The sequence below is a fragment of the Mytilus californianus genome, unplaced genomic scaffold, assembly GCF_021869535.1.
Source record: "Mytilus californianus isolate M0D057914Y unplaced genomic scaffold, xbMytCali1.0.p SCAF_4, whole genome shotgun sequence".
NCBI classification, from domain to species: domain Eukaryota; kingdom Metazoa; phylum Mollusca; class Bivalvia; order Mytilida; family Mytilidae; genus Mytilus; species Mytilus californianus.
The window spans coordinates 94,825,225-94,848,564 of record NW_026262690.1 but is presented as its reverse complement, the minus strand read 5'-3'; the positions used below and the strand labels follow the sequence as shown (position 1 = coordinate 94,848,564).

General features: G+C 32.3%; 2 protein-coding genes across 2 annotated transcripts in view; both read left to right on the top strand.

The window, feature by feature from the left end:
- Positions 1-6,927: 6,927 nt before the first annotated feature.
- Positions 6,928-22,841, top strand: LOC127737156 (collagen alpha-2(I) chain-like). Its single transcript, XM_052247688.1, has 8 exons — positions 6,928-7,338; positions 7,963-8,106; positions 13,653-13,796; positions 14,135-14,275; positions 14,651-14,791; positions 15,683-15,823; positions 21,145-21,276; positions 21,736-22,841. Exons 1-8 carry the CDS (start codon positions 6,930-6,932, stop codon positions 22,839-22,841), a joined length of 2,358 nt encoding a protein of 785 aa, XP_052103648.1. The 5' UTR covers positions 6,928-6,929.
- The window catches only part of LOC127698846 (uncharacterized), a 141,382-nt gene continuing 140,775 nt past the window's right edge, over positions 22,734-23,340 (top strand). Inside the window, exon 1 of the mRNA XM_052202529.1 lies at positions 22,734-22,791. The gene's annotated coding sequence lies outside the window, so the exon portion shown is untranslated. The remainder of the gene's footprint in view (positions 22,792-23,340) is intronic.

Genomic DNA, 23,340 nt, shown 5'->3' with positions numbered 1-23,340 from the left:
GGTACCTTTGATACTATTTTGGACCTGTCTTTTGAGTTTCTGAACCGTATTTGGCACAACTTTTCGGAATTTTCGGTTTTTTAAATCTCTACAACTTCGTATTTGATTTTGTCTTCCAACTATTATGGTTCTAGCACCACTGGTGAGTCTTTGATGAGTTTTTACATACTTAGAACTGAGGTATGTATAACTTGGACGACGACAGAGGGAACAAGCGCTCCTGTAATGCTAATTTAATTTACTTTTCAAGTTTTGTTTTATTTGTCTTTGTACTTTTATTTTCCTTTTAATTGTATGACTCTTGACGCGGTTTTGGTATTTGTGGAACCTGGTTGTTGGATATGGCCGTTCCTGGTGATGATTGAGTGTCGCTTCGGACGCTTGATGTTTTCATAGTTTTGTTTTCATTTTGTTTAACCTCGTATTTATATTCAACTCAATTCATACTTTATTGAGAAAGTGTGTATATGGCATATGATATATTTGTTAGATTATAAGATCCCAATTATAGTCAGCTTGCATACTTACATTATACAGACTTCATTAATAGGGGTGATCTTATAATACAAAAACTCCTTAAGGAACAGTGACTGAATTGATCATTACACTAGTCTTTCAGTCACCATCACAAATTGATTAACCGACCGATGAGTCTGTGTCATACATGTTTTTGTGTTTTTCAAAAAATCGTCTAATCTAAAATATTTCCAATTATGTTCTATTTTTTATCATGACATTTTTTTCTGAATTTGAATGACTGCTGGTGCACGAATAGCAAGAGCCTATAACCATCGTGGCGTAAAATGTCTCGCTCCTTTTGGAGTTCATACGATTCCTTCAGATATTTTCTCTTTATTGTTATATTTTATGAATTTACGAATTAAGATCATTGTTAAACTAATGTTGATTCTTAAACAGTATAAAATTGTGTACGTCAGACGCTCGTATCGTCTACAAAACACTCATCATTGAAGCTCGAAAAAGTGAAGTACTCATTTGAAGAGCTTCAACATCGTTTGGTTAATCATAAATCTGTTCTAATTTTTTCTCTAATAATTATTAACGAAGAAAATATCAATCGGCTTCCTTTAGATTTGATTTTCCAATGGACGTTACTCCAATTGGTACCTTTTATGCATTCCCATCTTACAGCTTGTGCTTGTATTCGTACGAAGTCGCAGTTCAAAATTGGTTTAATATAAAATAAGGTAATGGGGTATGATTGCCAATTTGACGAGTATCCGCCAGAACCTATATGGCATAGGTTTAACCAACCATAGATCATCGTTATAAGTTTAAGTAATAAAATAAATGTTATAAAATTATTCATCGATGCCGAAGTATTGACTAGTATTAGTATTGCTCTATATGAAGACTTAAAGGCATGCAGACATGTATAAATTTAAGGTCAGATTTTACTCACAAATTGAAACGTTTTTAGTCTGTAAAATTTCAGAACACGTATATCAACAAAGAACTAATTATATGTATTTATATTACCATTACAGAAAAAAGTAAAAGAACGAACTCCAAGGAAAATTCCAAACGGAAAGTCCATTATCAAATGCCAAAATCAAAAGCTCAAACACATCAAACGAATGGAAAACAACTGTCATATTCCTGATATTTTAGTACAGGCATTTACTTACGTTGAAAATGGTGGATTAAACCTGGTTTTACATCTAGCTAAACATCTCACTTGTATAACAGTCGCATACAGAGTCAGAGCTAGGATTGCAAATTGTTAGTATTGGAAGCTACTTAATAGTTTGATAATGATACCCACAACAATCAACTAACAGTTCACAAGCAGTAGCAAAGTTTGATTGAGAATAAATCAAAATCGATATTCTGATATTGTTGCGTTAGAAAACTCGTTTTGCATTTTCTTTCAAAAGAATGCCACATAATAAAATTGTTCCAAATTTGCATAAAACACTTTGAACTTTCTTTTATGAAAGTTACAAAAATTTATAAATTAATAGATAAAAAATAGATAAACACAATACAAAACAATTCATCTATTGGATGTGGTATTTTTGTTGCTCTAATAATAACATCCATATAGTATCATATTATTACAAGACAGATAAGTGCTCGGGAACAAAAATTCCTCAAGTACAAATAAATTAAAATTGCTACGATCGAATATAGATCTTACTTCATCAAGAAGGCTCAGAAAAACAATTAGATAAGTCAAAGTATAATCATGTATAAATATATATAGAATCTATAAACCCACATGCATATGGTGCCAACACGGATAGCCAAAACAAATTAAGTTGAACTTTGTTTTGGGGAGCTGTATGATAAGTTTGAAAAACATTGCGAGATCGACCGACAAAACTTTTTATAAAACATTCATTTATAAACTACAATATTAGAATACTAACTTATATCGTATAACTGATATCTCCTAATTGATAAGATATTCCAAGCCCGAGTTTATGATTTATTCCCGGTTATTTGTCGGGTTCTTGTTACTTATTTTTGATTTTTCGTACAGTATATTGTGCAATGTTGTTTTTGATGGGTTTTTTTTTGGCCCTGGTATTGTGCGTTTTTTTCCGACTTAGCGTTTTATGCCCCCTACAGTATATGTTTCTTACCTGAAATGATATGTTCATTATATTTCAATAGTGAAAGAGAGGCGAAAGATATCAAAGGGATATTCAAAATCATAAGTCGATAATAAACGGAAAACGCCATGGCAAAAAAACGAAAAGAAAAAAAAAAGACAAACAACAGTAAACAAAACACAACGTAGACGTTTCATGAAAAAAATACTTTGCCTCCGCAGACATAACTGATCATTGGTGATTTAGCTCCGCGTTTTTGATTTGAAATGTAATAGTTTTGAATGCACTAACCTAGGATCAAACGCGCGTCTGGCGTATAAAATTTTAAGCCTGGTATCTATGATGAGTTTATTGACCGCCATCCAAAGAAAAAGAGTGCTGGAGATTGTTGTTTTGTTAAGATCTAAATACATATTGCTGTTTCTATGCTGAACATGCGTAACTAAGGAGTACCGTAAACCATAGGAGCTTAGTTGTTATGACTCCAACTCATTGTGGAAGTCTATTCGTTATGCCTGTATCTGTAGTGATGTTTTGGATTGCAATGAACGTAATCTATGTATTACTGGTAAATTATTAAGTCAGGGATTTCGTTATCATAAATTACTTAAAATATTTACTAGTTTTTTCCATTGATACAAAGATTTGGTTTGGAAATTTGGCTGTACCTGTAAAAAAACGTATTTGAAACGGGATAGCACATCCTAACTTTTACGGAGATGTTGTTTACCGAGCCCGAAAATTTAAATACGATCCGGGTAAACTTACCGATCATTGAAATAAACTTATTCTTAAAAGTTACCAATTTAACACTGTAACTAGATCTTTGAATATTGTTTTATTGGTATAGATATTGATTTTTTTATCAGTAAATTAAAATCAAACTAAACATTATTTTTGTATACATATGCACATGTAATTATTAAGTCTTTTATAGAGGATCTGGCGTACAAAATGTTAAACCTGGTACTTATGACGAGTTTATCAAAGTCTTTTGTGTTTATCTATACACAGGCAAAAAATGTAAATTCATTTTAAGGTAGATTATGTGTCTTTTTATGAGCATTCCCTCTGAGCATGTAAAAATATTTTACCGAGTATCATTTGATATACAACAGAAACATCTAAAACTTTAATTCTAAAAGAGCTTCCTCCACCAATAAAAACTGGCCGCCACGAAATAGCCCAAAAAGCGGTGCTTAAAAGTGGCTTTAAAACACCAAAAATCAAATGAAATCAAATCAATTCTGAAAGATCAAACTATCAAAAAATAAAGTGTCGTTAAGTGTATTTAATATTTTCAGAAAAAAAAAAATCAAGACAGATAATTATTTTAGATTTGATTGGACAATTTGTGTTTTGTATTATTTTTCAAGAAAATATGTCCCATGACCCGCTAGTTTATCGGATGTATTTATGAAAAGCAATTATCTCTTTGAATTTTAACTGATTCTTTCGTTTAATGTTTCCTCAATAAGTAAAATTACGTTTCCCTTAAATAATCCATATAAAATAACTGTGATTTCGTCAATGTCTTTTAAGGAAAAAACAAGGTCCGTTACCCCCGAATTAATATTGAAATTTGAAAGTACATAGACCCAAAAGTCTTTTACAGAAGTTTAAGAAAACTCTCTCGTCGAACATGAAGACGCCCCAGCTAACTTAAGTTTTAAAAAATGATATTAGAAATGGTATCAGAATTTTTTTTCGGTTAACACAGAAAAAAAACCCAAAATATACCTGCTGCTTTAAAACAAAACCTACTGATGGCAAGAGTTCTTGTTTTTGTTTTACCTTTTAATTAAATCATCTTCTCTCAATCGTTTTGTTGAATCTATTTAGCGAACTGAACAAATACATTGTAGAATGATCATGACCACTATGCAACGTTTAATAAAGCGTAAAAGCATATTTGTCATGCAAACAATTTAATTTTTCGAATAAATAAACAATAACCATGATTGGAAAATCTGATTAAATCTAAGCAAAAAAAAATATGATAGAATTTTGCAACTGATTTAATATACATAATCATATATTTGCGTCTTTTCACGCATCCTACTTTAATTTTCTGCATAAAATGATTACGTTAACTACGAAATTTCAATGTACCAAATGGAAATTTTTTACATAAACAAAATTCCGCATTTTTCAGAAAAAAAAAAGTACTTTACGCAAAAGGAGAAGGTTCCATAAAGTTCCTATAGGACTGGTGTCTGTAAATCTGAACCTTAACCCAGTCACCATATGTCACTTACATTTGCAAATGTTTATCATAATTCTAAGTAATCCTTTCATTTCGTCACATTTGAATATCCAATAAAATGTTTATGGTGCAGGTTTGTTGGTATATAAAGAAATTGGAATTCCGGAGTCTGTGGTATACATCCCATCACTGCTACTTCATCAACCGATAGGTAAGATTTCCCGCCATTTTTGCCATGTTCGGAATATGAGAAAAGGAGTTAATAGAAATTCATATTGGATGTAACAAGGATATAATTATTATATTCAGTGTTTTATTTTACTGTCTAATGTGTTCTTAATCTGTGAGTATGTAACTGTTCAAGGCGTTGCAAAACCGGATTTGACAGGGTCGAAAGAACACATATATCTATTGCAAAAAAAATTAAAATGAAAACATTTGCTTGAACAACCTAAAAAATATTTTGTTTTATTCCTAACGAGTACATTTCTTATTTTCCATTTTTAACACCTTTGTCTTTATTCCACCCCCTTTTAAATGTGTAAGGAGTAAATATTATGTAATAGATACTAGTATTGTGACCGAGTAAAATAATGTTGTTGTTTTTTTTTTTGTATTTTCAAGACAAATTCAGAATAAGTGTAAAATGATTGTAAAAGTGTTCGTATATAACCCATCTTTCTTTAATTAGTAAAATAAACTGTTGTATACAAAATTCCATTCAGTTGTTTTTATCATTATCCTTTTGTTTATGTTTACATAACTTTGAATTTCCGAAAAACTGAGGTTTTTCCTACCTCAGGAATAGTTTACTTTAGCTGTATTTGGCAGAGCTTTAGGAATTGTGGGTCCTAAATGCTCTTCAACTTCGTACTTTATTCGGTCTATTTATTCGAGCATCACTGATGAGTCTTTTGTAGACAAAATGCGCGTCAAAATTTCAATCTTAGTATCTATGATGAGTTTACTTTTTATCATTTTTACTCGCTTTTCTTTTCTTCTTTCTGGTTTTTATAATTTCATTTGAAGATGGGGTTTAAAGATGATATGCGTTTTTTTTTTGTTTTTTTTTGGGGGGGGGGGGGGGAGATTTAATCTAATATAGACTATTACATACAGTTTAGTGTGTAACCAGGATACCCGCGCAAGCGCGTGAATAATCGCCGTATACTTTAAAAGTTTTACTGTTGTCATTATGTATATATTGAGATAGTTTTTTTTATGCGTATATCCTTATTTTTTCTCTTTGGCAAGTTGATTCATTTAAATTGTATTACAAACCATCCGATTTACATGCCCGTTTCATGCATTGTTTTGATCTAACATTTATCTTGATGTAACCAGTGTCTGTCTAAACGTTTTTGGTGTTCCTGTATTTTGCAGTGACAATGTCTGTCATTATATGACAGTAGTTGTTACAGTATATGTCGACATCGATAGTGTTTTTATGAGAGAATTTCATTTATGAATTAAGATCATTGAAATACTCCGTATTATATACCTCCATTTGGAGTTTTTTCCAAAGTAAAGAGAGAAATAATCTTACCTATCATGAAGATTTGTAACGTCACATAATTTCATTACATTTTACTGTTGCGAGAATATTTCATTCGCCATAGGAATTTGAAATAAACGCATAGAAAGTTTATACTAGGATGAATTATCTAATACGAGAACAAGAAGTACATACTTAACTAAATATGTTTCGATTAGAACATGAAACAATTCAAAAAAATTGTTCCTTTAATATTAAAAATGGCTAATGCTTTTAAAATAGTTGTAAAAACAACAGATTTCAACATATCAAATAATCTAAGCACTTATTAAACCAAGTTATCATACTTATTTCAAAATATTTTACATTGTGTCCTTTACAATCTACAGCACGAGCTTAATTTATCAAAGCATACAGATATGATCCATATAATAAAACAGTGTTAATAAAAATAAATAGCTATCATTTCCTGGCTTTTGAAGACCATTCTGTATGCCAGTTGATCAAGTCATAAAAAAAACCACGAATTTTGTTTGAAAGTTGAGGACTGACTTTTTTATAGAGAACAATAAATGCTTTATTTCAGACTTTTGTAGATAAAGCTATATTTCAACAGCATCTTTATCTCATGATTTTTTTTCAGGCAGTGATGAATATTTTAGGGCCCTTGCTTTTACTGGCCTTTGCTGGCCACGTAAAAGCTTGGTGGGCACAACCTACTGGTTACGGAGGCGGACATGCACAGGGTTCTGCCCACGCATCTGCAACTGCACATGCATCTGGATATGGCGCAACACACACAGCAGGATACGGAGCTTCAACACATTCGTCAGGCTATGGAGGTGGACATGCTGCTGCCGCTGGTCAGCAGGGAGGGAACTATTCTCCACCGGGATATGGATACGGCACCTATACTAAACCTGTTGACTGTGTGGTATCTGAATGGGGTGCCTGGAGTCAACCTGATGCTAGTGGCTACTCTAGTCGTTCCAGACAAGTGAAAACACACCCATCTAATGGTGGACGTAGTTGTCTTGCATTGGTGGAAACAAAACTTGGTAAGTCTTAAAAGGATCCTTTAGTGTTTAAACTTGAGCCAATGCCAAATACGGATACTTTATAGCAAAAACAAAATGCATCATTTTCCCCAAAAGAGAAACACTTTAAAATTCGTTAAAACGATTCAAAGAAACATAGACATAGTGTACCTCTTCTCCTTGCTTTTAAAGCTTTCCAAGAAATCCGGGACCAGTGTCATGAAAAGTATGTGTTTAGTTATACAGTTAACTTTTGAAATTGAATACGCTTATAAATGGCATTGAATATGCAACGTTTTATGAAAAACTAGTCATGGGACCTTTAACAAGAAAACATCTAAAACTTAGTTTATATGTTCTAGAAATCGGTTTATTCAGAATACAAATAAGAGCTTTTCTAAAAGCTAATTTCTTACTGGAAACGAAATTGGTAAGGAAAATTATAGTGATCTGATAAAGCAATTGAACTCCATCTAGTATATGAAGCAATTTCTAAATAGCTAGCGTTATTAAAAATAAAAACAAAAAAATAATCTAGCACAGAAAAAAGACAAAAGAAGCAACTTTTTGTATTATTTATTATTATAAGGAGCAATTGTCTTTGAGTTTTAGTCATTACTCGAGTATTTTTTTTTATTCAAACAGTCACAATCGACTGCAAGATGGGGCCATGGGGAGACTGGATTCTCATAGATGGTGCCCCTGGTAACTACGCTCGAAAAAGGTCAACATTGATCCACCCACTAAACGGTGGTCAATCTTGTCCTCCTTGCACAGAATATAAAAAAGGTAAGATTTTTAATTTAAGATTTCTCAGTTAAAGATATAATTAAGGATATTGATAGAAACAATTCTATATTCAGACTGGCTATTGAGTAACACTCATTATACCTGTGTGCCTAATTATGATGAAAATCATAATGGAGAGTAAAACTTAAATGGTAACATGTAAAATACGTCACTGTTTGTGATTTCCTGTGCTGTCGTTAATGGAAGATGTTCGTTGTTATTCTGCGGTTTACATGTTGTAACGACTATTATATTATTTATTTGTGCGTTTCTTTGTGCTGAGTGTTCTTGCGTTTGTTTGTGCTGTATTTCTGTCACGTAGTGTTGTCATTTTAGCGATATTTTTTAACATTGTCATATAAGCGGGAGGTTTGGCTAGCCATAAAACCAGGTTCAACCCACCAAATGTCATGTACCAAGTCAGGAATATGGCAGTTGTTATCAAATGTTCGTTTCTATGTATGTTGGCGTTTGTTTTTGTTGCACTTCAGTGTTTCTGTTGTTCCGTTGTTTTCCTCTTATAGTTGATGTGTTTCCCTCGGTTTTAGTTTTTAACCCGGATTTGTTTTCTCTCAATCGATTTATGACTTTTGAACAGCGGTATACTACTGTTGCCTTTATGCAGATAAATTAGAAATAATAATAAAAGACTTGATATAGATGTATAGATAAGTTATATAGATTATTTGTTACCTACTTTAGTTGGACTATTATCTACATTTGATTTCACACTGATAAACCTTGAGTTTCCTTAATTAATCTTCAAACTGTTTTCCTATTTGATATTAACATGGGCATGTTAACATAGGATTCAGGTTACCTGTCACTCTTCTTGATCACAAAAGCATTAACTAAAGAATTCTTAGATTTTTACAAGGTTGTTTATGATAAAGATATATAATTTTTTTGAAGAAATTTGATTGACATATCAAATTATTCGACATTGTCGTGACACACGTGTCGTTACATTTATAGGACATCACACTGACATTTCTGTGCTAAAATATCAAGATTATATCACTCTATATATTTATTGATAAAAGTTAACATAATTTTGACTGCATTTGTAATTAATTTAGTCACATAGAAAGAGCTCGTTATCTTTTTTATCATCATCATGTAAGGAAATGTATCCTTTATTTCACATTTTATAGCATACTAAATTTGAAAAAAAAAGCATTGCAGTCTCCATGGTTAAACATGTTTTGTGGGTTTTAATATTTTATCAATGAGATCCCCTTTTTGTTAATGAGAGAGATTATTGTTATTATAAAGTTCCTCAGATTCATTTTAATGTTGATAGCCTTTTACTCAGTAAATTGAAATAATATATCAACGGTAGCAATTTTATTGCACCAGATGTTCATTTCAGCGTTGAATGAATACGCTTAGCTTACGATTCTAAAGTGTTCATACGAATATTGCTGAATGCCATGTAATAAGCCTCGGATTACAACAACCTCTTCTTCGTCCATAAATTATCAAACAGCGAGAATTAAGAATTGAGTCATTTAACTACTTTAATTTGCATCCTCAGTCATATCAAAACTGTTTTTGGGGAGGTTTCTAAAAGTCAATATTTGTAGCACAAATTAAAATGTTGCAATCAAGTCTACATTTCGTACGTGCTACTATTAAAAAGATTGAGATTATCAACACATGGCCAGAACTTCCAAAAATTCCAAGGAAAAATTCGATAAAGGATTCCAAATCAACAAGGAGACCCATGTGCAATCGGTCGGATATCTCTTAGAATCAATCAATGATTAAATTTTTATTAGTTGAACATTTCTCAAGTATTAATCATTAAAGTACAAATGTAATAACACGCCAATACAAAAGCACCTGCGACGGGACTATCATTAGACTTGAGGATGTGCAGACTACTACCATTGGCAATGGTCCAATATTAGCTATACAAAGTAGCAATATAATAAAATTAATACGACACACTATACGCACATTTCAAAATTTTTATTTTTTTTGGTAAATAGCTATAAATCAACCATTAGAAATTTAAAAAGCAACAAATACTGAAAAAATCAAAAGAATGTCGAAAAGGAAATCCAAAACTAACTAAGGTACACCTGTGTATGGAAGGATAAGCTTATAATGTTCCAAAAAAACAAAACAAAATGCTCGACTATATCAACTAACGGAACGAATGACCAAACGTGTAATCTAGATTTAAAAGATAATTTACTTGTAGATCATCTACATGACCAAAACACGTTACTCTTCCGAATTTATCGTCTCCGGATGACCAAAACTGAAAAAAGCAGATCATTTCAACATCACCAAACATGTTTTTGTTTAGATAATTTAGATCATCTCAAAATCAACAAACAGGTTATTGTTAGGATAATTCAGAAAATCACAACATGACCAAACATGTAATTGTTCCGATAATTCAGATCATCTCAAATGAACAAACAGGACATTATTTAGATAATTCAGATCATCTCAAAATTAACAAACATCTTATTGTTCCAATAATTCAGATAATAACAACATGACCAAACATGTCATTGTTCAGATAATTAAGATCATCTTAACATGAGCAAACATGTTATTGTTCAGATAATTCAGATCATCTTAACATGAGCAAACAGGTTATTGTTCAGATAATTCTGATCACCAAAAAATGACCAAAACATGTTTTTGTTCCGATAATTCAGATTATCAAAAAATGAGCAAACAGGTTATTGTTCAGATAATTCAGAAAAAAACACAACATTTCCAAACATGTTATTGTTCAGATAATTCAGATCATCTCAAGATGAACAAACAGATTTGTTGTTCAGATAATTCAAATAATTTCAAAGTGACTGAATGTGTTTCATGATCAGATTATCAGTGTAAATGGTTTAGGTAAAAATGTATTTGCACGTGCCAGATGATAAATAAGTTTCAAAAAAATACTCCTTACTAGTGATCAAGCATATTCTTACTGGAGAGTCCATTTTATCAATTTACAACCGAAGGTCGGCAAACTATGAATATAAAATGTAGATTATGCGTCATTAATAACTCTACTTTGCACATTCCGAAACGTTTTTTAATGATTTGCAATATATTCATGACTTTGCTTGCATATGTCAATAATAATGAAGTTTATCTAATAAAATGGAATTATATGATATCCCGTTAATTTTTATTGAGATGTTATTAGACAGAGTTAAGAGTTATAAAGGCGTTACCATAAGTAACAGATTGCAGAACTATCCATTGAAAATGAATGATTTAGAGAGATTTTTATATGATCAAATATACAGTAGAAATAAACTTAACAAATAGTACCGACGTACTTGACTTTATTACAATTTTCAATTACTTATTAGAGACATTCCGGTTTGATTTCATACATATTGCAGAAATGCTTAAAGTTTCGTGAAATATCGGCTGTTGGAATGGTCAACCGGTTGAAAATTTCTAAAGAATCGAAAAAAACATTATTTTTTTTTCTCTAGATAGCAAGTACATTAGACATTTTATGAGGCCTTCTAATTTAGAACAAATCGAGAATATATTAATTCCTTTTGCATAATTGCATATAGCTCGTAATTATTAATTTTACAATATGCACTTGTAAACAATCCGACTCCACAGTTATGATCAAAATAGCTGTTAACTCATTGTTTATCAGTTTTAGCAAGGAAATATTACATAACTAATTGTATGATAAAACAGCTGAAATAATATCATGTGTTATTTGGGTTTATGTTATTTTGATACACAGTGCAAAAATTTACATAAGTTATTTGCATTTGTGGTAGTTTTGAATAAAAATAGATAACTCGGTTCTTATTACCAATATCGTACATTATTTTAAGCAAAAATTAAGAAAAAAAATGTGTCCATTTGCTTTTATTAATTTATTTTTTTTAATTAATCAGATCTTTACTATTACTTTTAACGTTTTGTTTATTCTAATAAAGTTAAGTAAAAAATTTTAAAAAATACATAATTTTGTTTTATTCATTTGTGCATTTCTGGATTAAATAATGCTATAGAAGTCAATTCTTCTGACACAGAAAGTAACATATTGAAAGAATTCATATCTATATTCAAATCTACAAAATAAATATAACAAAATTTATTCTTCCAGTAAAACGAAAAACTTGTGACATTTCTTCACCTAGAAACTTGAGAAATCAGGTTTATTTCTAGCAAAGACGAGTGTTATATTTTGCATTTTTGGGGTTTTTCTACTCTTTTGGTCTTGATAAAAGTTATGCAAGAAACACGTGGCATTCGCACAGAAATGGGAAGCATATGTTTGTTTTGCAATCTTTTAAACAGATGATTTAAATTGTACAGAAATGCCTAAATACAAAATCTATATTAAAAAAAAATGTATTATGCAGTTTCTAATTACATTGAAAATATATAACTCAAATCATTTCTTTATAGTTGAAAATATAACAGCTTTCAATTGTTATTTAGCAAATAGGAAAAATGAATATAAATGTTCGTTTTAGAAGACATTCCCTTATGCTTAATTGATTTTGAATTGAAAATTCCGACAGTATGTAGATTTTTTATCCAACCCACACATGTCGCCAATATTAAAACGTTGAATTAACGGAGTCTTTCTTTAAAATTAATCGACGAAAATCTGTTACAAAATACTAAAACTCTATTTATTAAAGAAGAATGTCAATAAAAAAAGAAAGAAAATAAGTAGTATTAATATCTAAACTCGTGAAAACATCCATGTTAACTAATAAATGTCATTTACATGCATATTCATTGACATGTAGACATTCCTATGCATAACTGCAGACAGTATACATGTTTGCCTGTGGTTAATCCTAACTTTATATCATAGAGTGCCTCATAAAATTAGCAAACAAAAAGTTTAAATAAAAAATATCATTTTGATAAACCACCATTCATAAACTCGCCGAAGAAAACATACTAACACTTATAGAATTGCCGCGTTACTATCCACACTGATCTGTGTCCACAATTGTTTTGATAAAAAAAAATAATAAAAGAAAACAACATATAAAGGTATGAATAAAATCAATAAAAAAGCACGACATGAATAGAACCTTAAGTTTATTTGTGAAATAACATGAGTTAAAATGAAATTTTGTTAAAGCCAATTAAAAAAAGGGGCAAGGAAAACGATTACTACAATAACAAAAACAACACCGACAATATACATTTATAAGCCATGCTTTGGTCTTGCATAATGGACAAGATCATAAAGACCATGTTAAAAACTCTAACAAAACCAAAACCAGAACACCACGACAGACAATACTATAGATAATACAATCTTTAAAAAAAATAGGTTAAAGAACTTTATTCTCTATGAAAATGGAATCTACATGCCTACATTTTACAAAGGATTTTGTTGGTTAGGGTATAGTAGTCCCTGAATTAACGAAATTTGAAAATATTTCAGGCCATGCAAAGGTTAAAAACAAAACGTATGATTTTAATTGACATCTGATTTCATTCTATCGTTTCATAAAAACACATTCTAACTGTAAAATTCATACATATTAAAAACGTTTTATCTCTCCTTTTTCTAGTGAAGGTCGATTGCGTCGTTAGCCCATGGGGTAGCTGGTCAACAACTCCCGATGAGTCAGGACACGTTGTGAGGTATAGAAAGGTTGTACAGTATCCACTGAATGGAGCTGGTCCCTGTCCTCATATAGAGGAATACCGTGCAGGTAAAGACATCTAATATTAAAGCAAAACCCATTCACATGTTTGCAAATGTTCATGATCATGGTAAATTTCAATAATAGTGCTACAGCATCTTTTGGTTAAACATTTTGTTGTATTTAAAATGCTTACATTCAATTGACGTGATCTTGAATTTAAAGTATAAGACAATCCAAGATTTTCAAAATGCAAAATAACACTTTATAAATTCCGTCTGTCCGAAGCGCTTTTCTTGATTTATATTAATCTTGAACGCTCAAACTGAAAGATAATGTATTTTGGTATCAGTTAAACTACTACTATTGACTGCTAAACTAATGCGTTTCTAATTATTTCCTAACAGTTCCATTACCTTGTCTTGTATGCGAGTGGTCAAAATGGAGCGAAGTAGACGAGACAGGAACAATCTACAGATTCAGAAAGGTCATTAGACCAGCCATGAACGGAGGCAAAGGTTGCCCACCTCTTATTGAAATCAAAAAAGGTAATATCATCTTTTGATTACTCAAACTAAAATGGAAAAATTATTTTTTAAGCATTAACAAAAGAGGAAGCTTTCAATGTTATCATTGTAAATTATTGTACAAATAATGGGGAAATAAAAAGAAATATCGTATCTACAATATAAGAGGATCTGGACGGGGTCTACAGAATAGAGAATAATGCCCACACAGTTCCCATCCAGACCTTCATATAACAGACGTGGATGAAAATTTAAATTATCTAAAGATAACTGTTTGGAATGAAGAGAAATGATAAATTTGACTTGTTTTTTTTAAAGGGGTCGACATTGTTGATTCAGTCTCAGGCAAACTTAAATCCGAACTATCCCCTTAATACTATCATACCTTTTTAACAGTTCCTTTGCCATGCATCGTCAATCCATGGACTGAATGGGCTGGCCCTGACCATACCGGAACCATGTACAGAACCAGATGTGTTAGACGTCCTGCCCTAAATGGTGGCACAGCTTGTCCTGCCTTAATTGAAATGAAAAAGGGTATGCACTTCTATTCTTAAACAGAAATAGAAATAATAGGAATAACGATTGATGTTCTTAATGATATAACAGCTATACCGTTATTATCAGACAAATATGCAAAAAAAATCAAATGAGAAAATTTGAAAAGGTAAACAAAGCCTATCGATAATCAATAAGCTTAAACTGAAAATATTTGAGATAAAAAATGAAAGTGAAAATCTAATGTATATTAGAATTATACGTCCTTGGTCAGTCGTACAAAATAAATAAGAAGATGTAGCATGAGTGCCAATGATTCAATTTTCCATCCAAGTCACAATGTATAAAAAGTACGGCCTTCAACACGGAGCCTTGGCTCACACCGAACAGCAAGATATAAAGGGCCCCAAAATGACCAGTATAAAACAATTCAAACAGGAAAACCAACGGTCTAATCTATATAAAAAAAAATACGAGAAACGAGAAAAACTTATGCACCGCACCAACAAACGACAATCACTAACAGTCTCCTGACTTAGGACAGGTACAAGTCTCGATATAACTTACGATCAATTTCATCAGAGACATATACCTCTGATTTCATTGAAAGACTCTTTTGGGGAATAGCTCCTGTCGTTTTAATTTTAATGCTTCTGACCATTTACTCGAGTCCTATAGATACTGTTTAAAGTTGGTTTGCAGCTACACTTTTGATATGTTTTAAGAATATATCTGAACAGGGACTAACGTTAGTATAGACTGTCCCTGGTCTGAAAATGAATGTATATTCCTTATAAATCTTCCGAAAACGAAAACCAATCTTTTTCTTTCTTTCTATGGTACCGTAGATTTATTTGAAATCGTATATTACAATGGAATTATTCCAAGATTATTGTCATGTTGATAAAAAAAATGTTATCAATTTTATAGTTCCGCTTCCTTGTATTGTTGGTCCTTGGAGCAGTTGGTCAGTGCCTGACGACACGGGTACCAGGTCACGTATCAGATTTGTACAAAGACCACCTATAAATGGAGGTCATGCATGTCCTGAATTGATACAACTTGGACAAGGTTAGTATAGCAAGCACAAACATTTCAAATATATTTATATTATTTATGTGCTTTATTATTTAAATTGTAGCATCCTTCTCATGACATCAGTTATTTCAGTAACACTTTTCTTTGACAGTTCGATGGTGTAGTATTATATATACGCGCGTCACCATTAAACATGTGTGCGCAAACACATTAATTTGTTGCTTCTTGTGTCAGCTTGTTGTCTAGGTTATTCCTGAGACTACCTATAATGTTGTATTGTCGATTTATAAAACATGAAATTTTCGTATTTCCTTTGAAACAATTGATAAATAATTGAATGTAATCTCTCAAATTTTGCATTTTCTAGTTACAAACTACCAACTTTTTGTTTAATTTTGCAAAAACACTTCACCAGTTAATTCCGGAATTCCCTTTATCTGTTCCGAAGCATACTTTGTTACTTAGAAAATTGACATCCTGTTGAAAGAAATATTTGCGAAAATTCGACGTTTTGAAAAGTGACATTATTATTATCACGGTGATAGATGCCATTTCAGATATAAATCAGGTATGGAAGTTAATAATAAGAGTCAAGTTTTACCCGAATATAATGTCAGTATTAATAGCTACCGGTTTATAAAATAATGTTACAGTATTCAGTATACTAATCCTGTTTTATTTAAAGGGGCATTAGCTGTCAAAACCATTTTCACCGATTTGACTCAAATTCTCATATTTGATTTAAAACATACTCAAATGTATATTCAAATTACAATTAGTCGGAAATAAACAGTTAACAATGCATGTACTCGATAATATTTATAAGAATTTAATGTGTATTTTTGTCTAGACAGAGACATGTGTAACCAATCTCTATCTAATGGGTTAAATTGAAGGTCACATGGATACAGATTCAATGAGGTCGAATTATTCACTTGTAAGTGAATAATTCATCAGCGAAGTTTCTTTGCTTATTTTGACAGAATTGAACCAAATTGGTTGCTAAAAGCAAATTATGATTTCATTATTTCACTTTTATTAATGATTGAGCCAAACTAAATCATATAATTTTTTTCATATCTCATAGCTAATGCCCCTTTAAGGTTCATCTAAAGGAATTGAAAAATATGGCCGTTTTTACACCACAAAATCTACTCTGAGTACAGACAAACCGATGCATCTACAATGTACAATGTAAGAAGGTTTTAAGGCCTGGCTGGACCTAGATATATAAAAGTTATATGTAGTTTATGTTTCAGGAAATTAGGAACTTACCTGCATTTTTTTTTCCAGTCTGCAGAAGATAGCAAATTACATGTAAACTTAACACCTGAGTTTCATTTGGTACGGTCCACTCAGTTACACCGTTTAAATCACCTATTGTTTGGAGATGTCTGTTGTCCATCTATTGATCATTTAAATCAATACAACTCACAACATGTATTATGTTACGGGAGCTTCTCAAACTTCTTTCCCAACTTAGTTTATTTTGGAACCTTCTGCAGGAACGAAAAATTATGAAAAGCCAAATCTAGTTAAGTTTTTTAATATTCTGAAAATTAAGATGCATTTAAATTTTATTTATATAGGTTCAGCCATACTGTTCCAGGTGCACAGGTTTGTCTATACTCAGAGTGAAATTTGTGATGTAAATACGGCCATATTTCATGTTTTTGTGAAAAGGTTATGATGAACTTTGATATAAAAAACATGTCTCTGTATATTTGTCCATGTTTATAATTTTTGTATTTGTATTTTGTTAATGTCAGCTGGTATCATCCTGTATAGGAATTTACACCAATATTGAATAAAATTATTTGATTTGGTTTGATTTATAAAAAAACATAAACTATCACTGATGTAAACTATTTTTATTAGTTTTACCCCATTACAATAGAAATGTTTAATAAATAATCAGTTGTAGGCATAGTTGGTGAAACCCAAATAAGACAGAAAAAACAATTATATTTCTGTGTTTTCAAAAACGTAAAGCATTTCTTATAAAACATATGTTTTATTGCCTTCTTGTATGTCTTTATTGAAACCTACATGTAAATCCAGTACAAATACTATGCAAATCACATGCTTGAGTTGTATATGATGTTTATGATGTTTATACATAAAATCTTTCGGAAAAACCAAAACTGGAAAAGGATTCTTGCCTATATGAAGAAGTTCTAACAGAAAACACCTGTAAAAGGCTTTTGTATTGCTAGCGTGATGAGTATTGACTTTTCTACTGTAACAAGGAATTCTATAATTTTGTTAAGCTTGATTTCTTTCTCATAAGTCTTGAACACCAAAAATTTAAGAACTGATCTTTTAGAACTCATGGGCAATCCTAGAGCAAAAGTGTGTAAAACAGCATCACAAGCTATTCTGTATTTTTAGCTTACCAGGCCCAAAAGGGCCACATGAGCTTTTCTCATGACTTGGCGTCCATCATCAGTCGTCGTCGTCCGTTAACTTTCACAAAAATCTTCTCCTCTGAAACGACAGGGCCAAATAAAACCAACTTGGCCTAAATCATCCTTAGGGTATCTAATTTAAAATGTATCTGATGATCCTGCCCATCAACCAAGATGGCCATCATGACTAAAAATAGAACAAGGGGGTAAAATGCAGTTTTTGGTTTATATTTCTGAAACTAAAGCATTTAGAGCAAATCTGACGGATGTTTCTTATGTTCAAGATCTATCTGCCCTGAAATTTTCAGATGCATCAGACAACCCGTTATTGGGTTGCTGCCCCTGTAATTTTAAGGAAATTTTGCAGTTTTTGGTTATTATCTTGAAAATTATAATAGATAGAGATAAACTGTAAACAGCAAAATTGTTCAGCAAAGTAAGATCTACAAATAAGTCAAACATGACCAAAATTGTCAGTTGACCCCATAACTCCTTATTATTGCTCTTTAAAGTCAATTTTTCATAATTTTTCGTAAATTTTTGTAATCGTTAACAAAATTCTTTTCCTCTGAAACTACTGGGCCAAATTAAACCAAACTTGGCCTAAATCATCCTCGGGTATCTAGTTTAAACAAAAGTATCCGATGACCCCGCCCCTCAACCAAAATGGCCGCCATGGCTAAAAATAGAACATGGGGAGGTAAAATGCAGTTTGGCTTATATCTCTAAAAAATAAAGCATTTAAAGCAAATCTGACAAGGTAAAAATGTTCATCATGTCAAGATCTATCTGCCCTGAAATTTTCAGACACATCAGACAACCCGTTGTTGGGTTGCTGCCCCTGAATTGGAAATGTTCAGCAAAGTGAGCTCTACCATTAAGTCAACATAATCAAAATTGTCAATTGACCCCTTCAGGAGTTATTGCCCTTTATATCAATTTTTCACAATTTTTTCGTATATTTTTGTAATCTTTTACAAAAATCTTCTCCACTTAATCTACTGGGCCAAATAGAATTAAACTAAGCCACAATTTTCAATAGGGTATCTTGATTTGAAAATGTATCCGATGACCCTGTCATCCAACCAACATGGCCGCCATGGCTAAAATTGAACATAGGGGTTTACTATAGAAGTCTATGGGAAAATTGTAAAAAAACAATTTCAAATGGTCACAACTTGAAAACTAATTTAAATAATGATTAGGGGTCTTCAGTAACTACATGTATTGTAAGACTACAATGGGATGACCTGCTTTAAATTTAACTACCTGGCCGAATTAAAACAAACTCGGCCTCAATCGTTATTAGGGTATATAATACTATTTATTATGATTTTAACATTATTTAACATGATTTTCAAAACCACAGTAGATACAGCCGAGTGACATGGGCTCTTGAGAGCCTCTAGTTTGGTTATTGCCCCTAAATTGATAATTTTAATGAAATTTTGTAGTTTTTGGTTATTATCTTTAATATTATCATAGATAAAGATAAACTGTAAACAGTAAAAATGTTCAGCAAAGTAAGATATACAAATAAGTCACAATGTCCAAAATTGTCAATTGCCCCATTAAGGAGTTGTTGCCCTTTAAAGGCAATTTTACACAATTTGTTCATCATCAGTCAGGGGTACTACTTAAACAAGTGATTTCAGAATCACTCCCTCGAGTGATTTTGGCTGTGAAATATTAAAAATTTTCACACAGACTTTTTAAAATCACTGAAACAAGTAATTTTAGAAGTTAAAATGTAACCACTAACTTACTGCCCAAACGCACTGGTGAAATTAATATACAAAGAAAAAGGGATAATTGATTGATGTAGGAAAATTATAGAAAAGATTGTGAAAATATGGAAAATCAATGAAATTAGCATTTGAAGATCAAAGAAAACACTAAAATCACTTAAATAGGTGATAACTGAATTTATCAAATCACTGAAATAAGTGATGATGAAATCACTTGTTTAAGTAGCACCCCTGACTGATCATGGTTGTTAACTTTAAAAAATCTTTTCCTCTGAAACTTTTCAAGCAATGGCAGCTAAACTTACGCTGAATGATCCTTAGAGTATCTAGTGTAAAGTTTATGTTTTATATTATGTTTCATAAAAAACTAGGCCGCAATGGCTAAAATAGAACATAGGAGTAAAATGTAGTTTTTGGCTTATATCTCTAAAACAAAGGTATGGAATGAATAAACACACTGATGCATACGGGAAGTCTATTTACATTAAAAAAAAATGTTTGTTCTCAATGTTGTGCTGTAACCCCACAGTCCTATATCATGTATATGTTAAAGACAGGGTTTGGATAAAGTACAAAAATTTTATCCCTCCTTGCACAACTCAAAATTTAATAATTTTAGTGGTTGTCATTTGTTGCTGTGTTTGTATTTGCTTTTCATTGATTGTTTTTAGCTCACCTTTCCTAATTGCCATGCAATACTTTCAGAATGCTGGATACTATCCACACTGGTTTGTGTCCACTCTTATTAATTCTACATTAAAAACTTAAAAGCAAAAGAAAAACTTTGATGAAAAATTTAAATAAAAAACTACAGGTGAGCGATTTAGGCTCTTCAGAGCCTCTTATATCATTATTCTTAAACAAGAATAACTTAAAATATAATTTTATTTCTAACATTTGAATGTGAATTACAATAAATAAAATAAATCACTTTCCAAAGCTATTAGAAGGTACAAATTATTTATTTATTATAAATTTGCTTAAAATGTATAAGAGAGTAGTCACCCATGACTTATGTCAGTAAAATAACAGTATCATCATACATATTATATATGTATAAATGCATTGAACGTACATGTAGATGTCCAGTCCAAATTAAAAAATATTAAACCTCCAATTCTTTACTTTTATTGCTTTGAATTGAGTTTTGCACTTTATACAATGTAATATTTCAGAGAAATATGTATTTGCATTCCAGGTTATGGCAATAAAGGCCCTCATGGGGCAGGTTTGGGTGGGCTTCACCCAGGCGCTTCAGGCCTAGGCCCTGATGGACGCGCGCTAGCAAATAGACTTCCTAATTTAGGAGGAGTGCATAGCGGGCCAGGAGGTAAAATTTGTATTATGATATTTTAATGATTAAAAAAAAAGATAAAATAAAGAAAATCTCATGAAGTTGAAAATTTCCTCCCAAATTTAGTTCGAAAAAAATAAATTTGATTAGAAGGAGTTGAAAAAGATATTTTAGTATTTGATGTAGCTAGTAATCATTTTTGTAAACTGTTGATTATCAGTTAAGGTCAGTGATTGTATGATATTTATTCATGATTTAAAAAACTACTTACTATTTATTTATAAAACTGTTTAGATAAAAACCTGATTTTAGACTTAACAAAGTTATTTTTGTAACAAAACACAACAAATCAATGCAACAGTAAATGTATGAACTAGATAAAAAATAATGAAATGTTTTTTATATTAACAATGTAGTGAAAATAAAAAATTATGTTGTACCCAGAACATGTATATGTATGTAGATACCATTTGACTAGTATCAACTGTTTTATAGGACCTCTTTCTGGTCATAATGGTCCCTGGCCTCAAGGATTTGGTGGGCCTGGCAATGGATTAGGACCAGGAGGACTAGGACCTGGTGGGTTTGGACCAGGTAATGGATTAGGACCAGGAGGTAATGGACTAGGACCAGGAGGTAATGGATTAGGACCAGGTGGAATGCCTGCAGGACATGGACTGGGACCGGATGGATTTGGACCAGGTGGGCATGGATTTCCACTTGGACTTGGACCAGGAGGACCTGGATCAGGACCAGGAGGACCTGGATCGGGACCATTTGGACCAGGAGGACCATTTGGACCAGGAGGACCATTTGGACCAGAACACAGTGGACCTGGAGGACCATTTGGACCAGGGGGACCATTTGGACCAGGAGGACCATTTGGACCAGGAGGACAATTTGGACCAGGACACAGAGGACCTGGAGGAGAACCATTTGGGCCAGGGGGACCATTTGGACCAGGAGGACCATTCGGACCAGGAGGACCATTTGGACCAGGACATGGAGGACCTGGAGGAGAACCATTTGGACCAGGGGGACCATTTGGACCAGGAGGACCATTTGGACCAGGAGGACCATTTGGACCAGGACATGGAGGACCTGGGGGAGAACCATTTGGGCCAGGGGGACCATTTGGACCAGGAGGACCATTTGGACCAGGAGGACCATTTGGACCAGAAAACAATGGACCTGGAGGACCATTTGGACCAGGGGGACCATTTGGACCAGGAGGACCATTTGGACCAGGAGGACAATTTGGACCAGGACACAGAGGACCTGGAGGAGAACCATTTGGGCCAGGGGGACCATTTGGACCAGGAGGACCATTTGGACCAGGAGGACAATTTGGACCAGAAAACAATGGACCTGGAGGACCATTTGGACCAGGGGGACCATTTGGACCAGGAGGACCATTTGGACCAGGAGGACCATTTGGGCCAGGACATGGAGGACCTGGAGGAGGACCAGGACAAAGAGGAGGACCTTGGGGAGGACCAGGAAATGGAAGAGGACCATTTAGACCAGGACAAGGAGGACCTGGAAGAGGAGGTAAATTTTTAGTGAAAGTTCCAGTTTTATCCATGAAGGTTCTTATGTGAGGACGATTGTATCCCTAGTAACAGTACAGAATTTTTCACAACAGATATAGATCACTCTTTATTGAAAGGATGTCATAGATGAACTTCATGACAATTGTAAAGAAATTTGGAGACTACACATTTCACATTATTCTATTCCTTTGAATGAACTGCTATTAAGTAGTTATTTCTTTTTTAGATAATATCCAAAAATGTAAAAATCAACAAAATATGAAGTGGAAAAGTGCTTTTGTTTAAACTGAAAAGAAATGTATATGTGTTTTCAATTTTGCTTTCTTTTTAAAAATGGAAAAAATTTAACTTTATGCTAGATGCTTATCACAATTTCCTTGTTACTTTTTTAGATAGTCCAATTTGGCTTGGTGAACTGGGGGGAAGTTGAACAGTCAGATTTTGCAGACCAACAATTTATTTTGATTTGTTAGATTTGCAATGAATTTGAAAAACTGCAGCAAAAATTATTGTTCACAAAATGATATTTAATTCTATGTTTTAACAG